The sequence below is a fragment of the Primulina tabacum genome, chromosome 15, assembly GCF_025594145.1.
Source record: "Primulina tabacum isolate GXHZ01 chromosome 15, ASM2559414v2, whole genome shotgun sequence".
Lineage (NCBI taxonomy): Eukaryota > Viridiplantae > Streptophyta > Magnoliopsida > Lamiales > Gesneriaceae > Primulina > Primulina tabacum.
This window is the reverse complement of record NC_134564.1, coordinates 34669676-34695247: the sequence shown is the minus strand read 5'-3', so window position 1 is coordinate 34695247 and position 25572 is coordinate 34669676. Positions and strand designations below refer to the sequence as shown.

At 35.3% G+C, this 25572-nt stretch overlaps 3 protein-coding genes across 5 annotated transcripts; all 3 read right to left on the bottom strand.

Annotated features, from left to right (window-relative positions):
* Positions 1–101: 101 nt before the first annotated feature.
* LOC142526407 (tubby-like F-box protein 7) lies at positions 102–4463 on the bottom strand. Its single transcript, XM_075630774.1, has 4 exons — positions 3941–4463; positions 3564–3651; positions 2556–2685; positions 102–967 (listed from the first exon to the last, which is right to left on the bottom strand). Exons 1-4 carry the CDS (start codon positions 4370–4372, stop codon positions 394–396), a joined length of 1224 nt encoding a protein of 407 aa, XP_075486889.1. The 5' UTR covers positions 4373–4463; the 3' UTR covers positions 102–393.
* A 2500-nt stretch (positions 4464–6963) lies between these two features.
* LOC142527273 (anaphase-promoting complex subunit 6) lies at positions 6964–15530 on the bottom strand. The gene is made up of 17 exons (XM_075632025.1): positions 15098–15530; positions 14296–14430; positions 14071–14144; positions 13042–13081; positions 12805–12850; positions 12551–12630; positions 12232–12410; positions 12028–12153; positions 11611–11670; positions 10912–10930; positions 10628–10749; positions 9520–9589; positions 9288–9370; positions 8719–8832; positions 7912–8011; positions 7789–7824; positions 6964–7258 (listed from the first exon to the last, which is right to left on the bottom strand). The coding sequence occupies exons 1-17, from the start codon at positions 15341–15343 to the stop codon at positions 7136–7138; spliced, it is 1653 nt and encodes a 550-aa protein (XP_075488140.1). The 5' UTR covers positions 15344–15530; the 3' UTR covers positions 6964–7135.
* Positions 15531–20102: 4572 nt separating this feature from the next.
* LOC142526287 (protein GRAVITROPIC IN THE LIGHT 1-like) lies at positions 20103–25276 on the bottom strand. Of its 3 annotated transcripts, XM_075630576.1 has the most exons (3): positions 25022–25276; positions 24383–24496; positions 20103–21916 (listed from the first exon to the last, which is right to left on the bottom strand). In XM_075630576.1, the coding sequence occupies exon 3, from the start codon at positions 21914–21916 to the stop codon at positions 20555–20557; it is 1362 nt and encodes a 453-aa protein (XP_075486691.1). In that variant the 5' UTR covers positions 24383–24496; positions 25022–25276; the 3' UTR covers positions 20103–20554. The 3 variants fall into 3 exon arrangements, with proteins under 3 accessions (XP_075486691.1, XP_075486690.1, XP_075486692.1); XM_075630575.1 differs by having other exon boundaries at positions 20103–24645; XM_075630577.1 differs by lacking the exon at positions 24383–24496.
* Between the last annotated feature and the right edge of the window lie 296 nt (positions 25277–25572).

Sequence of the window (25572 nt, the reverse complement as noted above, 5' to 3'; positions counted from 1 at the left end):
CTCTATTTTAAATTAAAAAGATTCAACGATCTCCAAAACGTTGAAGTAATCTTAACACTGAATGCGTCCAGACAATCTTATATGTCAAGTTTTGCCGTCCATCCAAAATATCTGCAACTTGCTTGTATGTTATCCATAAAACTTACACTTCATGAAAATTACAATATTATTGTATCAGCCAAATTTACATCACAAGCTGTTTTGAATCCCCAAGATGGTAAATTCTACTGTTGTCAACTCAAAACAATCCATTGATTCAAAATGAAATGATGTAACAATCAATCCACATAACAAGATTACTAATGTACATGCCATACTTTCATCAATCGAACAAGGGCACGAGTAAGCAACAATCTCCAACTCATTAGCGGTTTTAGCCTCGAAAATCTTATATTACTCGCATGCCAGTTTTGTCCCAAAACTGGTCAGACAAATAGCAAAGGCCTGGAAAGCTGATAGAGGCTGCCTATAATCCATTGTGAAAGTGTCATCGCCAACTTTCCCAAACTGAAGCAGCACCGTCTCCTCATCACCCTTTCCTCCAGGCTGACTTTGATCCGTAGTAGCAACGAGTTGAAAATTCTTGACCGATGCGACAGTCACTCTTCCATGGAAATTCAAACACCAGCATTCCAAATGTTCGTGCCATCGCGGGGCTTTGTTTTTCAAAACTGTGAGTTCTGGAGAATAGGGCTCTGGCTTCTTTGCTTTAACAACGTTTTCATTATTGTCGATTGACTCCTCCAAAAACGGGCATTTAAGGGAGCACGCCATCCTCCTAGGACCTCTTGACTTCAAGAGATTGAACTTATATGACACATGCCCGATTTCAAAGTTACCAGCTGGGACTTGGGGACTTATCTGCTTGCTTGCAAAACGGCGGCCAGCTCTGCTACTTGATGGCTTTGCTCCGCTGTGCGGTGGTTGGCTGTCATAGATCGTGAAATTGGTACCAAGGAAATCTGACCTGTGACACAAATTTTGGTACTTCAGGATACATGAGATGGCACAGGTAAGCTGAAAAATATAGAAGAAAAAGAGAATAGTTTAAAAGTCCTTCAAGAGTGAGATTCGATGTGGATAGAACTTGTTAAGTGATATTAGGTACAACCACAGCTACTTAACGATCACCAAAGCTGCTGTCTCCCAACCTCACCAACAGCCACTCTAGCATCTTTTTGCCACATATGACACGACTGCAGAATCACTGCGCTCTCAGCCACAAAATGCCTCCTATTTCTGTGCAATCTTCCACAACAGATGGAATTACCAAGTCGACCTTCTACAACTTCTTTATAAATCCACACCATCCATTTTCTGGAAAATTTCAAATGCAATTCAACTAGCTATTTTTCTCCATCTCAACGACATCCAGTTCAAAGCCCACATCGCATCGTCAATGGTTTTATTAACCAACCCCCCTTAAGCCTCAAAGTTATTGTTATGGTTAGGAAGGATTGAAATACCGTCCAAGAATTTATATTTGATTGGGAAGAGCCAATTAGGGTGAAAATGAAGTGTATTTGTTCGCCGCTACTGTGCCAGGGGGAAGGAAGAACAGTAATTTTTTTTTGTATAAGTAGGGGAGAGAATTTCTATAATTATGCGGACAAGATGACAAAGGAAAAGCAAAGATTCCCAATACCAAGTGATCCAGATATTTTCATTTTAAAATGCACTCTGACATAGGGGCCATAAATACTTGACTGATCACTCTCAAAACTAGTTTAATTGAGCATGAAAACTACTTCAGGCCAACAAAGATTCCATACTCAAAACTATTTTCATTGGAAATGAAAATACTTCGTCCCCAAAAGGTTTCAAACGGTTCCATGCCTTCCCTTTTCTCAATTTCTATTAACTTTACGTAAGCACCATCAGAAGATATTTATGCAAATATGAAGCCACCAAGGATTAATCAGTACTGACATTGTTTATGGCGTCATTTTTGTTTAACATAGCGGTGTCACGGCCGTTTAATTCAAAAACAGTTTACTAGAATTTTTCAAGCTAATGAGATTACATATTTTCCAGCCACACCCTAATCCCCTTCAATCTCCAAGAATGGCTCAACAGGCTTGTTCTTAAGTAGAATTTAATGTCATCGCACAAGTTAAAGCTCCTATTCCATAGAAATATGAGGCTTCAAGTAAAAAGAGCCATAACGTAAAGCCATTTCTTCATCCTCTTTCATTGTCCCCACTTCTCTTTTAATCATCATACAATAATCTAAGCCTACTCTCGTATTTGGCAATTTAGAACTATGTGCCCCAAAATATTGGATGTTTCCATCCATCACAGCCAAGATAAGCAACATACAAATATGAATTTGATGTCAGTCGAATTACCCAATAAAAATATCGATGCATCCTTTCAAATGTAAGTTTGTAAACACGAAGTGACCATCATGCCAAGGAAAACAAGCTAGCTTTTTGCTTTAATCAAAAAGAAGAAGTGGATTTTGTTCCTTTTAATTGCAGAAACAATCAAGAATCAACCTAGCTACATCATAGAAAAAGTTAGACAGTTCAGAACTGTCAGTTAGGCATTCTAACCTTAATTTTCCAACATAGGCTTTACTACCTTGAGATAGATCATCAGCATCCAGGGATATAATGTACTCAGTGTGGGCACCATTTCTATAGCGTCGTGCTGCTAAGAGAAACTTGCCTTTGTCTGTAAATGCTGCAACAAACAAGCATGAAAACATCAACTCTTAAAAAATCGCAGAGCAGCAAAAAATCAAAGACAATAACTTGATTAAAAAAAGAGGCAACGAGGCATGAATCTCTAGTCTAGACACCTTTGACTTAAATAATCAATTTATAACTATCAAGGATTTTATGCGTTTAGTACAATAAGTATTGGAACAACAATCTACATAGATATTTAAATGCTAGTGATATCCCTAATACGATTCTATTCACTTGGAGCATGTTTCTGAACCTAGATAATGGTTGGATTGTGTCTTACGCAATCCAATTGTCGATTTCCTTTAAGGTGATACCAGCATCGGAAACTTGCTAAGCCAGGACCAGCTGGCAAGATTCGGTGATACCGACAAAAATAATTGATACATAAATTCCGAAGAACCCACCAAATACATGGACATAGCGAGTTTATTTAGATATTTTGCAATCTACAAGTCATGAAGAAATTTTGAAAAATTATAAAAATAGTAATGTTTTCTTACAAATTCACTTCAAAAATTTATTGACTATGAGAACTTGAATGATGATGGACTTTGTTGTATTAGGTCCAAGAAATTGAATTATTGACCAATAAATCTGAGATAGGTACAGAGGATAGGTATACCAATCTAAGTGGAGTTGACTTCACGATTTTCAAAATGATGGCTCTGTAGCTTGATTAAATATCGAAAATAATTTGAAAAAAATTATGTAAACGAACTATAGTACAAACATATTTTGATACCCTTAATATGAAAGTTAAAGTTATATTCACTCAAAATTCCCAGTTAACTGATTGTAAATAGCAATTTATAACAAGAAAGCGCCTCAAATCACTCAGCAGGTTATCTTCAAAAAATAAATCCTACTTACATGGTGAAAGAGCCAGATAAAGGTAAAATGTTGCATTCTTCTTGTCACGTTTTATGATACATTGAAGCGGAGAGTCTCGCGGCCCTGGCTGCAGTTATGCAAAAAATTTACTAAGAACGCCCCAAAGAAAAATTGAGAGATTCTCAGCACACAATCAATGGTACAATTTAGTCATAAGATTTCAACAACGGAATGAAACCACCCATGATGTGATCAACATATGCATTCCGATTTTAAATTTAACAACACTTTTGCGAGCAATCAGCCAATCCTGATAATTGCTATCGAATTCCCACTAATATACCATCAGATCACACGCACAAACTATACAAGTCTATGCAAATATCAAAGTAAAAAAAGAAAAGAAAAAAAGGGACCTTTTTTAGGGAGGAAGGGAAGGTAATTTTCCCGGGGTGATGTACAGAGGCCTTTTCCACCACGTCTTTGGTGGCTTCTCTCCATCGCTTACAAACGCATCCGAATGCGACGACGTTTTGACGCTGCGGCCATTTGTCTTCACTCGCTTCCACCCTCTGTATTATTTCCCCCAGAAGCTCCGGCAACATACTCGCCCACGTAGGGGAGTCCAAACGACCCAATTCACCACAAGCCACACCGTCTTGCTGATGCTGCCCGTTTCCATTATCACCACCAGTTCCTTCCTCTTTTCCACCCTCTTCCCGGCGAATACCGCTATCCAAATCGCAAATAACTTTGATTTCCGGGACCTTGGATTCTTTGCAAGATTTGGAGAGTGTGAAGGACCGATGGATGATTCTTCGTGGGAGGAAAGATCTTCTCAATGACATCTCGGTCAGAGATGGATGAAGAGAGAGAATTGAGGGATCTTTAGAGAGAGAAAATAGCTGGAGTCCATTTATACGCCAAAGAAATTCATTTTCTTTGCATAGAATTTCATGGACGTTTTGGTGTTATGAACACACGTCTGTGATGGAAAGATTGATGACAGACGAATGAAATTTTAAACTTGATTTTAGAATTTTAAGTGTGAGACACGTGTATGGTGTCGATGATTTTGGTGAGGGTTATTTTTGTCATCGAGTGGCTGGAGGTTAGTAACAAGAGGTGGTACTTCTTTGACCGCACACGATGTCGTTTTAAAGCAATCGTCAAATCAAACCACACGCTTCCACCTCTTCGGATCAATCTGAGTCCAACATGTTTTAAATATCAAAATTTCCACAATACTCTTACTTATGTAAATATGTTAAAATTCAAAATCAATTAATCTATATTATTAAATTTGAGTTTATATTAATACATTTTGGTGGTATGGTTAGTATTTTTATTTAATATTTTATTTATCCAAAAAATCTAATATCCTAAATTAATCAACAAAAAAATATGACTGAATCTTACCATAATATCATCACTTTAAAATTATTATAAACACCAAAATCGTATACATAAAAAGTATGAAAAAACTTGTGTGAGACCGTCTCATGTGTCGTATTTTGTGAGACAGATCTCTTATCTGGGTAATCTATGAAAAAGCATTACTTTTTATTGTGAATATCGGTAGGGTTGACCCGTCTCACAGATAAAAATTTGTGAGACCGTCTCACATGGGATCTACTCTAAAAAGTTATATTTTGTATTAAAATTTATTATATCTGTAGATATCGTGTGCTAATAATAATCATTGTAACACGTCTCATGTTCATTAGCTTTGGTTGATCGTTTAACTAATTTGAAATTTCAAAGTTCAAAGGTTGATTTTTGCACCTATCATAAGTGATTGATTTGATCAAATTTTGTTACATTTTTCCTGTCATTATATATGTCCATCAAAACTCCAAGGCCTTTTCTTTTTCCAAACTATCCCTTTTAAAAGGGGAAAATTACTCGTTCACTATATTAACGAAATTTAGATGTGAACTATCTTGAAATAATACTAAATTATATCAATTATAATTTTGTATTGCCCTAGTCAAAGTATTTGGAACTACTTCAAAAATATACTCAACTAAAAAAATAATATTAATAAATGAACACAAAACTCATATGAGATGGTATCACATATAAATTTAAATTTTGTGAGACGGATCTCCGACAAGATGAACCCATGAAAATTATTAAATTTTATTATCATTATATAATTTTTTGCTGCAAAATATCATTTTTTGTTAGTTAAGTTATAAATATATATTATGTAATATAAGATGATTTGAATGAAAAGTATTCAATTGATATTCTTCAGGTCCGAACTATTATTGTTCGTTATAAAAATATCATTTTTCGTTAATAATGTAATGAGAAGAATTATTATTCAATATATGATAATGTGAGGAAAAATATTCTTTTTATATCAAAGATATTACTTTTCACAATAGACATGAACCATGTCAAACTGTCTATTTCCATTCAACCTACTCATAAATGAAACGGCCAACCAAATGTTGAAATTTCAATAGATCATAGAATCAAAGTGAATATTAATTTCATGGTCAACCAAAGGTCCGTAATTTCGTGGTAAAGTCTGTCTTGCCTGTTAGCTGACGGGCAAACCACACACACGCTCGCCGGTCTATCTCGGCATTCCGAGTGGCATTACACGACCATATTAATTTATGCGTATGGTACCAAATTTCAATCCATATTATGATGGCAAGAATACTGAAATATAAAATAAAATTTGGATTAAAATATTTTATTTCAGTGATGAATTTTTTAGACGAAATGACTAACGTGATTGAGGATTTGGTATATCTTTTTTTTTTAAAAAAAAAAGTTAGATTAAAATCGTGGTAAAGTCCGTAATTTCGTGGTAAAGTCTGTCTTGCTTTTAAATAAACAAAATTCATGTAAATTACAATTCAGTTCATATAGATGATGTAATTTTAATAGTAACTGTGATAGATATCAAATATAATAAAAGATGAGTGTAATTTAAAATTATCACTTAAATTTTTTCCTCAAATCACGCTATCAATCCAAGAACAAGGGCAAGGGCAACTTAAAATAATTAAATTGAATTTGAAATGAAGATTTGAATCATTTCATAAGAAACACAAGCTTAAGAGAACTGTGAACAATAAATTATTTTTTACGTCCTCAAATTACTCCATGGTTGAAGGCTTGAAGCGCACACTATGGTTGAAAGTTTCAATGTTCCCACTTGATGGAAACATGAATAACTACTTTCTTCTAGTTGACAAATAATACAGACAATATCATCCAAGGAAAATCCTCACATATCGACTTCATTTATTTTTTGTACGAAAAATAGCTTAGATTTGGCACTAAAGTCTTTTCAACATTTTGAACAAAAAGTTATACACAATACAAATGTAATTTCCAAAGTTGGGTGGGTGTATCAGCGGTTCGAAATCCATTGGATTCCAAAATCCCCTCCCCAAGCTCAAGACAAATAAATAAATATTTCATATTATTATTGCACTCCTGAGAATTTATCAAACGTTAATTGTATAAGCAAACCACCAGGATATTATATTAATCAATGATACAAATAAATATGGCCTATCCCCTACATCTTGACATATTGTTACATTACATCATAAAAACAAAATCTGAAGGTCCTTCAATCCCAACTACGTAAATAACTGGCTTCTAACTGTTTCACCTTTTGGGTGGGTGCCACGCCGACATTCATCGACAAGCGCCATTGTCAGCATCTCCGTACAGAATTGATCATCTGGTTTAAGCCATAAAGCCTGTTGATTCAACAACAATCATGATGCCAAACAAGTAGATTTGATCAAAATTGTGCAATAATATGACTCAAATTCGACTCAAACCTACTCAAGGATTAATTGCAGCATCTACAAAGTTGGTTGCTAAACCGGAATTCGTCTGAAATTATCAGTAGTTGAAATCTTAATTAGTTGAGTAGTGAGTAGTTGATTACTACACCAGAATATGTCTCAAAATTGTGAATGAGCTAGTCAAATCTTTTAAAAACTAGAAATAAATAGAATGTAAATTCGGCCATTACAAAGTTGTCAAAACATTAATTAATACAAATTTAAAAAAATATTGAAAATGTAATAGATAAGCTCGAGTAGCTCGACACATACACTAAAACTTAAATAATATGTGCTTGAGTTGCCCAAGGAACCCATATCGACTTGAGCTTTTACCGACTGACTTACAAGCTACTCACAGGGGCCAGTTCATATCCACCCTTATCATGAAGACGAATTCGAAACTAAAACATTATTGTTCCGAATCTAGCTAAACTTACCTTGTGATAGTACGCAATTGCTGAAGTGAAATTATCCTGCAAAAGGAAATATTCAACCCTATATTTTCATAATCAATTTACTGAGATGATATGGAGACAGGAAAATTCATAAAAAAAAAATACCTGCAGATGATACGTGTAGGCGAGACCTGCATATGTACTCAAGCTTCGTGTTGATATCGCAAGAGCTTTATCATAATAAATAATTGCCTCGTTGTATCTCCTGATGGAGAAGTATACTAATGTGAACCACGACATTTAAATTTTAATAAGATGATAAAAGTGGCACACAAATCTAGGTTTTGGGTGGGTGAGAACGAAGTCTTTGGAAGGAGATTACACAAGGTTATATCACTTGAGCAGATATGAACACATTGCACGAAAGAAAAGGAGAATAACAATGTATAATTGATAACTTTACCATTTTTTTAGTTTTCTGGAGATCAAGGTATCAGGTCTACATATAATTTTGCATTTCTAAGGGATAAAGAATAAAGACTGCATCCATGTTCCATAACACAAGGTTCATAAAATCAGGGGAACAAAAATTAAAGATTCAATATTTACATCTAACAGACTCTTTCTGATCCAGGTAGGTAGAGTGATTATAGATGATCGCATACGAGCAAAAACCCCACTGTCAGAAAATAGAGTTGTTATTCAACTGTTTATACTTGAGAAGCATACTGAATGGACATTTTCAATCAGCATCCTTCTGGTTGCCAAAGACTGGACTTCTTCGGGAGAAAACAGATTAATTGGTTAAAAAGGATAAATGAAAGCGTAGCAGTGTAGCACATAAATCCATTGACAATACTAAACAATTAACAGTACACACACACGCATACATATATCACCAAGGTCCAAGAACAAACTTATATGGCTTTGTTTGAAGAACGTATCTTAAAAGCATGATAAGACAAGACGTACTTTAATTTTCTCAACGCATGAGCAAGGTTGACCAAGGTTGGCTCCCACATTTCACTTAAAGAGGATGATACATGAGACAACGTCTGTTCAAACCACCATACAGCCTTCTTATACCTGAAAGATTTTTGAAAGGGCACGTGCTTTATCAACTCAAAATAGGTTAAATATTATAACCATAACCGAAGAGGTTTATGCTTAATCATAAGTACAGCCTACTTTGAAATGCTACAACAATTGCTTGGAAACATTACTTATTCAGTTATTCAACTTGCAAGAACAAGAATATATGAAGTTATGAACTATATCCCTATGAACACGTTCATGAAACCAAAAATGCATAGGCAAGGGTAAGAAGCATAACGGCTGTTCCTTGCTCTTTTATTCCAAAAAATATTTTGAAACCATTTTTTAATCAAATCATAAATTAGAAGACACTCGATAATATAGAAAATGCTCAAATGAATCATGCAGACTTAAAATTATATTAATATAAACACTGCTTATTTCAAAGTTAACCATGCTTGAGGATGCAGCAATTTATAGTAGTTTATCAAGGTAAAATATCTTACTCCTTCATATGATAAGCTACAACACCTAACTCATTGAACACAAGCGGATCTGAAGGGCATATAATCTTGGCCTGCAAAAAAAACTGAATGCAACACCACATCAAACAGATGAACCAAGGTTAAAACACCTAAATACACAAAGAAATCGCAAATTTTACCATTGCTACTTAATTACAGATAAGGCCCAACGACAACCAGGAAAATACTTATACACCAAGATTACAATAATCACCTGCTCAGCAAGTTTGAAGCTATGGGTCCGCATGTATTCCATTCCAATGTATAGAGTTGGTAGATGGAAACTGCAAAAAATATTATACTATACTTAACATGCATATAAATGAGTACCTCTCAAGTAATAATGTAACTTGGACAACATATTATCCCAAGATTTCTGCAAACAGCTTTAAGTTATAACCCTTAACTTGCAATCAACACTCTTCTTCATGACCCAGATTTTTTTTTTTGAGAACTCGTGATCCAGAATTAAGAAGGCAGAAATAAGAAATATAAGGGCACAAATGGGAAGAATAAAATACGTAATCCTAAAATCCACTCAATTCATAATATGGTGTAGCACAGGATGTCTGTGGTTGATAGATTTATTCCGAGGAACCTCCTTAACCAAACTTGGAAGTCACACTCATATCGGGCTCAATATCTTTGTTTTGGGCGTACAATCTTGTTTATTCACCTGACCATCAGCAATGACACTCTTTTAAGCATTATTATGGTTGGTATCAACTTCTGTGATTTGAATTTGCAGGGAATCTTAAACTCAGTCAAAGAAAAGATGGTCTTTCAAACGCAAAGGTAACAAAACAGGAACAAGATCATTCTTGAGAACTTTTTACCAGCGTAATTTGGTAATTCTTTTGCCTAGCAATGGCAACTTATCATCATCTATGTGCCCAAACTTTCATGAGATATCAAAACTACCCAAAAAAAAAAAAAATAGAAACAGAGTTTTAGAAAAGTAACCATTCAAGATCCCATTAACAGCTTGTCATCATATATTCCTATTTAGGAATATATCAGCAACAGATAAAATCATACTTGCACCAGCTTCCGCTTTGTTCACCTCATTTAGTCATAATCTCATGAAATAATAGTCTCTGGAGCAGCATGTAACAGTTTATGGATGAGAATTTAGTACTTCGGCAGTACGCTCAGTCACCTCAATAAAATCAAACAACAATTCCCCATTAAACTTAAGCAAAACAAATGCCACAATTTTCAGGGTTATGAGGAAACAAGTATAGAGATGCTAAAAAAATAAGCTCGAGAACGACAAAAAAGCTACTGCAGATATATGGATGAAGAACAACTGAAATACATACCCAGGAAATAAACGAGCAGCAGTGCGATAAGCTGACATGGCTTGATCTCCTTCTTCTTGTGCTGCATAAGCATTCCCATAGCCTATCCAACCAGGAGAAAATGTTCCTTCTAAGCTTGTTGCCTTACTGGAAAACAATTAGAAAAGGAACGGAATTAGCCCAAATACGAATTCATCAATTGGACATAGTGAGGAAAGCAGAAAAAACAATGATATGGTACCAGTGTGCCTCATTATAAATCAAAAGTTGTTCATTAGATAACAAAGCACATAAATCATCAAAACTTCAAGAAAATATCTTCGACTCAATAAAATGTGTTGAAAATTTAATTGCATTTCTGATGAAGCGTGAAACTGAGAAAAAGGAAGACTTCTGTAAGCAAACAAAATGTGCATAAATCAGTTTTACAACAATATGCTCCACCATCATTTGGTGAATGTGCTACTTCAAGGATATAAAAAGCACAGAGGCCGAGATCTGATAAAGGAAGATGTTACATTCTTCCCTCGACAGGAAAGTAACACATTCATTAAAATAGTGAATAACGATCTTATGAATAAGTAGAAGATAGTATATTTACATGAACCATGATCCATTGTGCCTCTGCACCTTCAGTTAAGGGAAAAAACAGTAAAGTAAACTATCTGACCGCACTTCTGGTTCCCTGACAACTCATCTCCATACTACAACTTGGACAGAAGAAGCACTGGCCTTGTTATGTGCATGCTTCAATACTTTAAAAACAAACCAGCTAGAATGCAAACAAACTAACAATATGGCATTATTGTAATTCCAATTTGGTAGCCTAAATTGAGAATGCTAAAGGATAAATGTAGCCATAAATCTATTTCTATATCAGTAAAACTCAAATCCTTGTGGTAGTAGCACCCTCTACTGAGACTGCGACTTGAGCAGGAAAAAATACACAAAAATAAATAGACTTATACAGCTATCATAGGAGTTATACCTAAAATAACGGCCGCGACTGATCATACTTTTTGATACAGTAATAGTAGCAACCCACTGCGAACCATGACAGAGCCCTGTACAAACATACCAGAAGCAATCAACGAGATAACTCTGAAGCATCCAGAACAAAAATGGAAACCTTTAGTAGGCAATCTCAAAAAGGAAGTGCAAGCAAACTCGAGAACATATTGCTAGTCTAGTTGGTATGAATAATAGCTCAATTGAAATTAACATTATTGATAAAAACCCTTTCAGAAATCCACTAATAGAAATATATTTTAGCCATGTGTCTTTTAGTTAAAATCTTAATCTCTACACAATTGAATTACCAGACCTTCAGAATAAGGAAATGTACCTAATGTAATTTTCCTACTGTAGATAAAAGAATAAGAGATGCAAATTTTATAAGATAAAAAAGGTGACATTCTCACTTTTGAGGATAGTCCTTGACCAAATTGCATGCCATTAAATAAAGTTCATTAGAATGTCCTAGTTCCATTGCTGCCGCTAAATGCACCAGGGTGCACTTTAGGTGAAAAGGATCCTTCTCAAGTAATCTGAATTAAACACAAGGCATTGTGTCAAGGAATGTTAGTTAAATGCATGCTGCTCATCAAACACAATCACAAACCCACGTCGATGTTAACTCAAAGCATTTCTGGTATTCACCACACTGATGATAGTACTCTGCTTTACAGGCTAAGAGATCAGTATTGTTCTTCAGTGTGCATAAGGTTTTGTCGGACGACTTCAAAGAGCAAACTTCCAGCTCAAGTTCCCTGAACTTGGTTTCTACAACATTTTCAGCTTCATACTGGACAAAAAATGGTCAAAATTGAAATTACTACAAAGAAGTGAACAAAAACAAAAGTGATAAACACCTGCATGAACACAAGTTTCACGAAAACAGAATGGCCAATTCCACACCCGAATGTGAAGCATAAAACTGCTTACTTTCTTTATCAAGCAAGAATAGAATGAAGAGAGCCAGCCATCTTCAGCACCAAATTGCAATGTCGCCAATAGACTGGTCTCTACAATATAGGGATATAAGATGCTAAAATCATACTATGTAAATAAGCTGGGAACTTAGGTTCAATTTCCTTTACTATAAAAATGATCCTTGTGCATGAAATGACAAGTCCCAAGGGTTGGAATACAAATAAAACCAAATTAATCAGAAACCTTCTGTATTTAACATTCTTCACCTTCTTCACAAGTAAGCATGTGACCCTCTATTAAACATTCCAAGGCCTGAATTGGAGAGATGGAATTGTATCATGATCCGCGCGAATAAAAATTGCATTAAACAATGTAAAAATCTGAATATAGAAATTATCGAAAGGCCAGTTCTATAAGAGATCGACGATAATTACTAAGAGATTCAGAATAGCAGTTCAAATGATTCTAACAGGATCTATGTTGAAACAGAGCAATTAGCATACCTCATAACACAGAGGATCCGCTTTAATGGCAGCTTTGTACCTTTTAAGTGACATGAGAAAAAAGTAGAATAATGCCAACTATCTTAGCTAAACTTGTAAGCTGTACCAGATCTAACAATAAAGCATATTGAACAAAAGAGCTGACACGTATCAACATGTACATATGACAAAAGAAGGCAAGAGAAACATCGGAGAGTGAGATCAGAAACAGGGGACAACAGTAGTGAACAAAGTTCTCCTAAAAGGGAATAGTAATAATGTAACACTCGGCCACCAAATTCGCAAATGATAAGTCAGATACAAATTTACAAGGAGCAAGTTCTATCGTTTAGGGAAATATTGAATAGACAAAAAAACATTGAGGATCTTAGCAATGTGATTCAACTATCACAATGCATTTTTAACGGCCACAACTTACAGATCTCGCGTATGAAACACCAAAAATCAACCAATCGATGCCTATGGAAATACTAAATAAACCTTCAAATGTAAAACCAACTATCATCGCAAATTTAAAATTTTTAATGTCGGAGTGGCCAGTTTAAGTTGAATGGTGTACTGTGGTGACTATCTATCTACAGTGATCATGGATACCAAGTTGTTTCCCTACTCAGTTTTGACCAACAAGACAATGTTTTAACTTCACTTGCTTCATACATTCCTATTTTCAGATTTCATGCTGACCACGGGAATTTCATATCCACTTGGCGTATGTTCAAAACAGTAAGATTCCAAAAGTTTCTTTGTTCACTATTCGGGAAATAGTCATACCATCGACATGAAAAAACCATTCTTTTAACCATGTCAATAATTCAGTATATTTCTTCTAGCAATCATTGAGATCTCATACTTGGCAGACGATCATTATTCAACTGATTTATAGTTTTATACATAATAAACTCAGGTTCACTAGCAATTTCAGTCAGTTTATGCAGCATAAATTGTCAAATTTTCGAACCTGAAAGTTTACAAAAATCAGGGAGAAAAGATTGGTGGATAATTCTTATAGTAATACACTAAATTACAAACCATAACCGAGCTTGTGCACGATTTTCCAATGCCTCGTACGCCTTTCCCCTTAAAAAGCATATTGCTGATATAATCTGTCACAAAGATGTAAACATCATTTCTTTTCTCTGACAACATCCAAAAAATTACATCAATGGGTCTCTCCCCTTCACTTTCTGTATCAAAATAAAAAAAAGGCCAGTAAGTAACACATGCTTGTATTCTGCTGGATTAAACTGCACTTACATTGATTTCATGGTCTTCACCATCTTTGTCCAGATACATGCTATTGTAATCCTTTGTGTCGGTAATATTACCATGTTCATCCACTTTAGCATCACCAAGCATTAGCAGGCATTGATCCCACTCCTTCAGTTCTTCCTAGTAACAGTATATAAGTTTTTATTCATTAGAACCATCAACAGAAAAGTTTTTGTTTCTAAAGCAAACTGACTGGTCACTAGCACTTACTAGAAAAAATTAATTAAAATGAAAATAACAGCAAACAGATGGAACCAAAAACGTGTCACAGGACTAGTGTTTAAAATCATTTGGGAGAAAACTAATCAGACAAACTAAACAATGAAAGAACAGCTGAGTTTACCATATCCCAAACTGTTAAATAAAGCTCAACTAGCCAGTAGACATGGACAACTAAACAAATTCCCAAAGCGTACAATAAATACTTTAAGTATCCAATGATCTTTCACGAATTACGTTACATCTTCAACATATGACATAGAAAAGGAGTCGCAAAATTTCCAAAAACGAAAAAGGAGAAAACTAAATTTTCTGTAGAAACTAATATAATACATTGGTAATGACATCCGAAATATTCAATGATTTATTATCCCAGCCTCCATGAAAAGTTCAAATCTTTAAACATAAAAAAATAAATCAACCACGTTGGTTCAATGAACAAATTGTCACCCCCAAACTCTCACCTCCCACGGAATTAAAAGGATGAGAAACAGATTAAAAGAAAAAAAGTTCAAAAATTGGGGGCAAAGGGAGTAACTTTTGCAGAACACAATAAGAAAATATTTACTAGGCATTTGGCGGCGAGGTAGCGGAACCGGAGGTCGCGGAGGACGATCTGGGAGGCATTGAGGAGGTGGAAGGCTCGGCGGTAGTGACGGCCTAGGTAGAGTGCCTGAGCTTGCATATATACGTCGGCGGGGTCTGAAGTCACGGCCGCAACCTTGTCGGCGAAGAATATCGCCGATGAGTACAGATGCTTGCTCACGCAATCTCTTACCACACCCCGGAGCTTCTCTACTTGCTCCTCCCGCATTTCCACAGAACAAGGTTTTGAAACAGAGATTAGGGGTTTTGATTTCAGATGTCACTGAAAAGAGCGGGAGAAGTTTTCTGGTTTGGTTCGAGTTATCTGGTCGGGCGACGGATATGGGAGAAGGCTTGCATATGGCATAAAACAATTTTTTTTTTTTTTTTGTGTGGGCGTCACTCAGGGTGTAAATTCGGTTTGCGAGCTTTTTGAAATGGATGAAAAATATTTGGTTTATCACATTAGAGTTGAACTCTAACATGTTCGATTTTTTTAATCGAATTCAAGCTTAAATTATTTAGTTCGATAATTCATAATTCGTTCGTATATTTTAATATTTTATTAATATAATATAATTATACATTAAATTACTAAATTTCGAGCCTCTCGATTACTTATTTTCGAACAATTATTCAATTGTTAGCGAACATATTCGAATTTTCGAACCAAACTCAAACTCAAACTCTAGTTTTAATTCGAACCGAATTCGAATCAAAAAGTTTAAAATTTTCGAACTTCGAATCGAGTTCGAACTTGAATAGAATTAATTTAAGTCTAATTCATGCCGCGATCATACTTAGACGTGTACGGGATAAATTTCAGTATAATGTAAAAGCTTAAAAATCACGTTAACCAGATCAACGGTAATAAATATCCAATAAAATATTGGTAAGAAAAATCAAATTTCTGACTATTTATCCAACGTTGAACTATTTCATTTACTCATACACATTTAACATGAGAGACGGGAAAGGTATTTTGTTATATTTTATCTCCAATAGAGAAACAAGATTGTCTCTGCAAGTCATCGACCATGAAATATTTCCACTCGATTTTTTTTGTTTTTCAAATCACTCGACTAAAAAATTAAATAATTTCAAGTAACCGGGTTGATTTGTCTTTTTACAAATGAAGCCCGCATATTATCACTGATTACAAGAGGTGGGTTAGACTTGGCTTAGCCCACCCTATTTTTGGGCCCTGCAATGAGACAACATCCCGCAGCTACTTTGCATGGGGCAATTCCTGAAACGCAATCACCACATTATTTTCTATTTTGATTTCTACGTTTTTGAGAGGCAATAGGTGAGTGGGCTGGTCGATCTCAAACAAAAGGAATGTATGTATATACATACTTTATGTTTCAGTCTCCAATTATAGCAACAAATATAATCATTTCTCAGCTAATATTAAGGGAATTCGCAAAACAAAATCAAATTATGTTGAAATATACCTCAAGTATTTGTTGTCTCTCGTCTTTTATGTATTCAATATATTTTAATTTTATCTATCATGTGTTGTCATGTAAGGTATAGCAATTTAGGAAAATAATTTGGACAACCTTTTTTAAATGTAGAACTCCGCGTTCGCTACATGTAGAACATCTGGGTTAGACGCAATAGCCTGTAAATTACGTCAACCAGTTAAACCACACTATGAAAGTTTTGTACGACAGGTTCACATAGTTAATGGTAACCCTATAGTGCCTGGTGTACTCATGTGCGTGCTCAGACCATTTAATCGCACGAAAAATATAAGTTATGTGACTTTCACATTCGATCTAATTGGGGGGACAGATGGGTCCAGGTCCTACGTCCCAGGACCTATTTTTTAAAAAATATAAGAGTTTTAATTTCGATCCACGTACAAAAATCATGACTAACGAGTGTTCATCGATGATATTAACGAAGAAATGTTCATAAATAAAATTTCGATATCGGGCTGCAAACTATTGATGAATATCTTAATATTCTTTGGCCTATAAATCCCGAGAGTGCTGTTGTGTTATGCTGACATGTGTAGGATTTTTGTTTTTAGATCATTAACATATGTCAAACTTTCATCAAAATGTGATAATTCGACCAACATAATCTAATGACATCAAGATTTACGACCGTGACATTAGAATAATGTAAAAATATTGAGTTGACTTTGGGATTGATGACGAGCTTCTTAAATGCATATTTTTTAAAAATTTTTAGGCGTGGAACTACATATTCTCTACTATTTTTAGGGAATGTCAACCATGTATTATGAAGATCTTAATTTGGAGTGCGGCTCTTTGATTAATTAAATTGCTTATAATTTTTGTATTCGATTGGTTTATTGACTATTCTTTCTCACCCTTTTGGAATTTTGAATCTGCCTAACATCTTGTCTCGTTTGTTTGTCATTATCCTTACATTTTTTTATGCATAATAAATTAAAGTCAATCACAATATATCTATTTATTGTTTTTTCCTTCTATTTTTGCTTGCATAAGACGATAAAATTTGTCGAGCGACTTTCATCTGCGTCTTTTAATTTTGTGGAGGTAAAAATGGTAGACGCCGACAATTTTGATATAACATACAAGGAAATTGTCAAAAATTCATCGGTCTAGTGACAATTGTGAAGCACCAAAACCATGTAGTCTTCAGTTGAATTCTCATTTGTTTGATAATTTAACTTGGATTACATTAGAAATCTCCATCTCCGAGTATAAAAAAACATACAAGAAAAAAAATTAATGAATAGCAACAATTTTTTTAGTTATTTACTTATTTTCAATTTGAACAACGGGCGGCCGGTATATACCACTCAGGCCAAGACTATAATTTGTCAGTGACGTGACCACATTATTGTCCATGTCACAAATAATCCTAAGCCAGAATATGTGGAAAGAGAAGATTTCTTGAAACGATCCATGTAATTTCCTAGCTATTTCCTGACTATGCTTAAAAAAGTTCAAATTGAAGTTGAAAAATTAAAAAAGAAATTTAAAATTTTCTTATTTTATTAAGTTTTTTAGATCTTTTTACGTGAATTTAATTTTTCGTGGAAAAAAAAAAAAGAGACCTAAAGAAATAAAGCATTTTGAAAATTCTAAAAATTACACCGTCAGCTCGGGAAATGTCACCATACATGTGTGCCACTTGGTAATTTAAAGCGTAAAAGTTAAGGTCTTATAATGAGCTAGTACTGTGGACGAAATGCGCCGAGGGGCCTCTCCTCCATAATCAAGAACCCTCCCTTTAGCATTTCTTTAAATATTGTTCCAAGTGAATTGAATGTGCCCCAAAATTCTCTGGTGGCGAAGCATTTGAGAACCAACGGCCGGCGGCTTATTTTATCAAATACCAATTCAATTTGTTTTCTAGGTCTATTTCCCAAGTAATGAACATTGGCAACACGAGCTAATTTTATTAAGTTTCCAAAAGCACTATTGACTCAGCCCAACAAACGTGTGCCTATACAGCTATAAATAGAATTGTTCCAACTAAGTTGTTCATATGTACTTGCAACTGTTTTTATTTTTTTATTTTGTCCATTTTTCAAACTCTGATCATTTCTTTATTTGGAAAAATGGATCCATTCGGCACTCGTTGGCTTATGGCTTTTCTTGTTTCGATTTGCTTGTTTCATTATTGCTTGGGAGCTAGGACGAAGCTTTTGAGCATGGAAGGTGTCTCTAAGGTTACAATATCCGTTGTGGAAAGTCCAGTACTGCTACCAATGGATTCCCCGAACGGCGAAGACATCTCCATGAATCAAGAGAAGGGTGATCGTCGTAGTTTGGAGTCTGTTCCTAGTCCGGGAGTTGGCCATTGAATAAGCTTAGCATGCACCACGTTTCTTGATGGTTTTGCATATTTATTTACGATATATACAAGATAAGATATGTGATCAGTTACATTAGTTTCTTGAGGAAACTCTACAATTTTTGGGTCGGTCTTGTATTAACTAATTAATGCTGGAGTTGTTTCGTTCAATATATATATTTGGATTTTTATTAAATGCTATTTGGGGTTGAACTTATAATTAATTATTTGATCATGAATCGCCTTGATTCCTTTCCGCATGCATGACGTTCCCTTTTCTTCCTCTCTTTTAAATTTTTTGCATCAATAATCTCTAGAATTAAACAAAAATAATCAGGCGATTGGAAAATTGTAATGCGTCCGCATGTTATCCTCGATTAACAATAAATATTTTGAAGAATTTGTGAAAATATGTATCTCCCAAAATGTATTGAAAGTTCCTTTTTTTTCCGTTCCCAACGTTTTTAAGCTATTTTTTTCCTAATTAACTAAGTTTTTTTATGTAGTGCTCAATCTTTGCATGTTACATATATAGAGAACACGTGAATGTTATAAATACTCCATAATAGATAAATATCGAAAATGAAATTTTTGTGTGTATCGAAAATGAAATGTGTGTGTGTGTGTGTGTGTGTGTTATAAAATAATTAAGAAAATTTTATTTAGAAATATATCCAAACCAGCTCAGTCCTGGGAAAACCATTTTGTCTGGCGATGTTGTATGGTTTATGATAACTTTACTTTTTTTATAAGAGCTCTTAAAATTTTTTATGCAATGTAATATTTTGACAGAGATTTTAGCTAAGATTTTTGGAAACTCGTGAGCTTTATTTCTTTTTATTTATCATAAGCTGTATTTTGAAAAATATGTACCTATTTATTGTATCGTAGTTCGTAAAACTCGTGGGAACCTGCCTCAAGTTTCGTTCGATTTGGGATTTGTACAATGTAACCCTCATTCCCTCGTTTCGAGTTTAAAACGAAGAATAATTGAGGCATGAAACCAAGAATAGAACAAAAAATTCGTGACCTGTACGCTTCGGTGAACAATGCGTAAATCTTGAATAAGTGAACCAATTAAATATATTATTTAATTTGTTTTAATTATATGGTAAAAAGAATTTTATGACAAAAGTCCGTGGTCACTACACCTCAGTGATGTACACCAGATAAAACCGGATGAGTGAATCAAACATAAGAGATAATAATTGTTTAAAATATTTCAAGTCTCTAAATAAATAAAGGTACATGATAAAATATTTAACAAAAATTTTATCTAATAAAACAAGTGAAATCATGCTAAAGCTAGAAAAAGAAATAATCTATCATGTGCTTAGTAATCCAAAAACAAAAGTATAAAATGACAAGAGTACTAGAATGTACAGTTTCCACTTCCAACCAGATACATTGGCAAAACTTGCGAGAGCTACAAGTGCAAGGAATCTCCCCACGTCCCCTGATAATCCTAAAAGCTCACAAAAGGTTCTCACGCCTGGCAAGCCATGTCGATCACTCTCGAGGAATCATTCGATATGAATAAAAAATAACTATAGTGATAAACACGAAGATCTCCAGTGCAAGCTTTGATGTTATGAGCCAATGATCGAATCTTATGGCATCTCACTAGGCATCGACATCAGCAGAGATACACGTGGCATTGAACGACTGTCTTTCCGATCTTGAAGCCTGGAAATACAGTGAAACCCACACGCGGATCGGTTTCAGGCGTGCCGTCTGACAAGAAGAAAGCCTCCTCGTTTACGCTCTCCATTAAAACTTCCGAAAAACGACTCTCCTTTTTCACTTGATAAATAGAGACCTCGTGATCAAATGATAAAGCCAAGCAATGAAGGAGCCAAACACGTTTTGCCATTTCAGTGAACGCGGAGAAGAATGGTGTCTCTGGGATTTCACCGGAACTCACCAGATTTCTCATCTTCAAATCACCAAACAGAGAAGCTTCCATTTTCGCATGCATAAGTTTCAGGTATTTTGCACGGGCAAAAGAAGCAAAAGTTGATTTCGGTTTCCAAGCTAAATAATCTGCTGGTCTCATAGATTTCATCTCACGAAATATGTCGAAATTTATGTTGGGTCGCTTTTTCTGCTCGGAAGAGGACTCAGGATGGGTAGAGAAGTCGTGAAAACTGAAGCAATCGAACATTTCTCTGCATACAAAAGATTCAAATGCAAAGCATATATGATTTTTTTTCCAAAACGAAACTCCCGGTTCAATAGAGCAAGCTGCAGCATCCAAATCCCAGTTTGCAGATTCCATTTCACTAGCTAGCAACCGCACAAAGGCCCTTACAGATTTTATAGTTTGCCGAGTATAAGCAATGAAATGGCTTGGCCTTAAGCTTGATAACTCATTATTTTCAAGCTTAATGAACTGCCCGCTTGAGTTTATTCTCTTCTCGATTGATTTATTATCCCCATTCGCCTCCACAAATTTCTCTTTCAGAAAAATGATTTCAGAGTCTTTAAGTTTAAGTTGAGAGTCCAACTTCTTACTTGTAATCTCGTATGTTTTCAGAACACTCTTTTGCTCTTGAATTTCAGACAACAGTAGAGTGGTCTCTAGAGAACTTTCGTCCAGCTGTTTTTTCAAGTAAGATTGTTTCAGTTCAGACAGATTTTTTAGCTCCAGTACGATTATCTGATCTGCAGATTGAATCCCCTCAACATCATATGGAAACTGAGAAAATTGCAACTGAGCATATGCAGCTTTAAAGGAAGATAAACTGGCAAAAAGCTTTGCAAGAAACGCTTCCTTAACCACCCTCCTTTTCTGTCGTTCCTCGTCATCATCATTATATAAAGGAACAGATGCGTCCTTCTTTTGATTTTTCTTTAACTTTTCACAGGATTTCGTCTTTTCATGAATTCCATCATCTGATGATATCCCTGCCACAGCTCGAATGTGTAAAACCTTGGCAAAAGTGCGTGCCAAACGACTCTTACTAGGGGTGACCGCTGAACGTTTTACTGAATCCATCTGAGTCAAGAAAATGAAGAGAATGGCAAATTTTTTATCGAATATACAAGAGCTTTTAAACTATTCAGTAGATGCAATGATTGCAAAAGCAAACAAAAAGTGCGATATAATGATGACTACATCACTATGAATAATGAGCATTTTCAAATAAAAGGTGGAAACCACAAACTTTAACTCCTCAACCAAAGACCATTAAAGGCAAATGGAATTTCTTTTGGCTTCCCCCTCATGAAAGATGGATAGAAGCATAAACAGTCAAACATGATCGAACCTTTGACACTCGATCGCATGATTTTTTTAAAATTACGGGTGCGCGTGAGAAACCAGAAAATTCAGTTTGGTTTGCAATTTGAAGATACCAATCTGTGCATTGAATATCAAAACAGAACCATATACAATTTTTGTGGTTTAAGCCAAAAGACCGAGCTGAACCTGAATCAAAACTGATTTAAAACAAAATCAAAACCGAAATTTTCTAAATTACTCAAGCCAAAACCGACGATTTCTAAATTTCTGAAACCGAAACTACTGCAACCAAACTGATCTACACCCTAGCTTTAAATTTTAAAAAAGATAAATATGTCCCAGCAAGAAGAGAGCTTTGTGAGATGGATGTGAAATAAAAAAAGAGGCAAGAGGAATAAAGGGCTAGTGAAAAGTATGTTAGCCATCATTTGAAATAATATATTAAACCAGATAAAGTTTGAGCAACACAAACCCATGCTAACCAATATTATGCATTATACGTACATGATAACAAAAGAACAATGGGTTTCCTTAAATTGGTAGAAATTTTATTTCATTCTATTTGAGACTACTAGAGCTAACCGTATATAGGCATATATTCATATAAAATATCTGGCCGATCATACTAATTACATCACTGAGAGGCAATGGTGGTTGTCCAATATTCAATGTACTACGCAAAAAAAGAAATGAAGTCCACATCTGAGACAAATCTTAATCTCCACTCAGCACCAATAGGTCCCTTACAAGCTTCACTCTAGGTGATGAACTAATCAAATAACTTGTATATTAGCTAAATGAATTAAAAACAGCGCAAGCGATTGTCGAATCGTTCCTACATTACTTTCACATGATAAATTATGTCCGAGGAGTGACAAATGCAGTCCCTTATCACGCCCCAAGCTCATAAGTCCATGCAAGAAAACTATGCACAATTGGATTCACTAACAACTGCTTTGCATTTGTTCTCATCTTCGAAAAATAATTAACCCAAATTGCAAAAATAATCCTACTCGTCATCTTATAAAATTATGAACACATGTTCCACAATTTACCGTGAGACGGCATATCACAAAATCAATGCAGAACACGTGCGTGTGAACAAAGAAGGGTGAGCACACCAAAAGACAGGTATCTTAACCTTTCTCAAAGGAGTCAATGAGTAAAGTAAAACTGCCAAATGGCGCTGGTTCAAAACACCCACAGGTACATCGAAAAACAAAGTGCTGAATCAGGAGACAAGTGGAATTAATTCACATGATATAACGACTCGAAAGTTAACACACATAATATAACTGACTCGAAAATGTCGCATTTTCCCTTTAACAACACGAACCAATTACGAGTAAAGCACACGTGTCGAACAGAGCTAGGTCATGAAAGTCGCGGGAAAAGCGGTTAAATGATGAATCCAGTTAATTTAAACATGCCACCACTTAGAAACGGGGTGTCGGTCCCCGGTGCCAATCATATCAATAACGAGGAAGCATGATTGGCAAACGGAGGAAGTTCAAAGGTGGAAACAGGGTATTATTGGGCAAAAATAGGTTCGAGTACTCAATAATGGATATTGCACAATCAAGACTTCACGTTATTTATTGGATTCCCATGGCCCAATACACAACATCATAAAGCATTCTGCAATCATAGGGCAAGTGAAAAGACACTAGATGGCCACACACACAAAAAAATATATATATCGTAAGGCGCATACAATCCCAAAGGACCCACAAAAAAATTTGATCCACATTTATCTTATGTCAGCCATCCAACTGCAAGAAAACAGGCCCCATCGATTACCTATATAAAGATTTTAATCAAGACCTGCAATTCACATCAACGGTCCAAATACATAAAAAGACACACACTGTAAATGGTGCCAACCACATAAAATCATCCAACGGACAAAAACTCGTCTCCGGAAAATGTTTCAACAATGACAACTCATGGTTCCACATCATATTCACTTATATCGGTGGACTTTCTCACTCACGTGAAAAATGAAAGGGGCACAAGATAGCAATTGCAGGGGTCTCCACAGGTTATAAAAACCCATCGTACTCCAGACCCAATAGGACAACACACCATTCACCATTCCATTGTAAGAAACCAGAGTCTAAAGATAAGCATTTACAGCTACACAGCAAACATTATTCAATTTTATTACAAAGCACAAAAATTACTATTACCCCATTCGGAAAAAACAGAAAATACTGTTACCTCCCAAAAAAGGCAGAGAAACAGCGGATTTAGGCTTTTATTCACGGCAATGTGAATCCCAAGAAACAGTAAAACACCAACATCATTCCATAATTGTTATCAGATTTCTAACCCCTAAAACCAACGAGCAGAAATCCATTAAGCAAGATTTTAATCTAAAAAGATACGCAGATTATAGATACACAAGCGTGTGGCATTCTGGGTTTTTGGTAAATGTCCAAACAGAGCAGAGAAAGTTCAAGCCTTTACGCCGAATAGAAAGCCTTCAAAGAAAAAAGAGAGAGGTAAATTAGCAGAAAGGAGAAGACTCGTTTGAACACTCAGAAAGAAAACAAGAACCCAGACCGCCGACCGCCTGACTACCAAAAAAATCCGATCTTTACTGGTTTCGATTGATATATAAATAAATGAAACTCTTAAACAGATGGTTTAAATGAAGGGGTATAAATAAATAAAAAAATGTAAGAAATGGTACGAAATGGGGAATAAACAAATACACGAGAGACAGGCCTTAATGGGAAGCTTCTGAACAACGACCATTCCTAATTTACGACACACACCCCTTAGGGAAACATGCCTCGCGTTTTATCAGAAAGAACCCAGAACTCGAGCATAAAAAAGGAAAGCACGCGAACCAACCTTGGCTGTGGCATAAATTTCTCAGAAATCAAGAAGCTTCAACGATGGGTTTGCAGAGAGAAAAATAAAGGAACTTTCAATATAGAGGGTTAGGATTTCCTGGAACAGCTAGCTCGTAAATGGTTCCAGCAAAGTGACATGGACTCTACTCCAGGGCCTTTGTAGGATTGAGAAGCATCAGAGAACAATTTTTTTTGTTCTTTAGAGAGAAAAAATGGCGAGAGAAAATGCGGGACAGAGGAATGAAAAACACGGATTAATTCTTTGCTACTATTATTATTATAATTTGGACAATTGTATCCTTGAGATTGTCAAAAGATTCGACTGTGGAAGTGTGGGGTATTTTGTAAGTTCCCGTGGCTTTGTCTGAAAGACGTGGGTGTGACATTGTAGTCGTATGGATGAAATGGACGGTGGATGATGTCCCAACGATATTAATTGCATGTGTACGGCTTACATGTGAACCGTTTAAAGCATTTAATAGGAAATTATCGCGAAAGTGTTGTTAGTTTGTACTCCAATCCCTGAGAATGGCTCGTATATCTTAGAAT

Bases quoted from the DNA above. Each gene is read 5' to 3' on its own strand.
- LOC142526407 (XM_075630774.1), bottom strand. From the start codon at position 4,372: ATGTCATTGAGAAGATCTTTCCTCCCACGAAGAATCATCCATCGGTCC. The intron at 3,652-3,940 runs GTCCCTTTTTTT...GCATAACTGCAG, and splicing joins TCCCTTCCTCCCTAAAAAAG to CCAGGGCCGCGAGACTCTCC. The intron at 2,686-3,563 runs GTAAGTAGGATT...TGTTTGTTGCAG, and splicing joins TTATCTGGCTCTTTCACCAT to CATTTACAGACAAAGGCAAG.
- LOC142527273 (XM_075632025.1), bottom strand. From the start codon at position 15,343: ATGCGGGAGGAGCAAGTAGAGAAGCTCCGGGGTGTGGTAAGAGATTGC. The intron at 14,145-14,295 runs GTAAGTGCAGTT...TCTTTGTGACAG, and splicing joins GTGAAGACCATGAAATCAAT to ATTATATCAGCAATATGCTT. The intron at 11,671-12,027 runs GTGAGAATGTCA...ATGTTTGTACAG, and splicing joins GTCAAGGACTATCCTCAAAA to GGCTCTGTCATGGTTCGCAG.
- LOC142526287 (XM_075630575.1), bottom strand. From the start codon at position 21,916: ATGGATTCAGTAAAACGTTCAGCGGTCACCCCTAGTAAGAGTCGTTTG.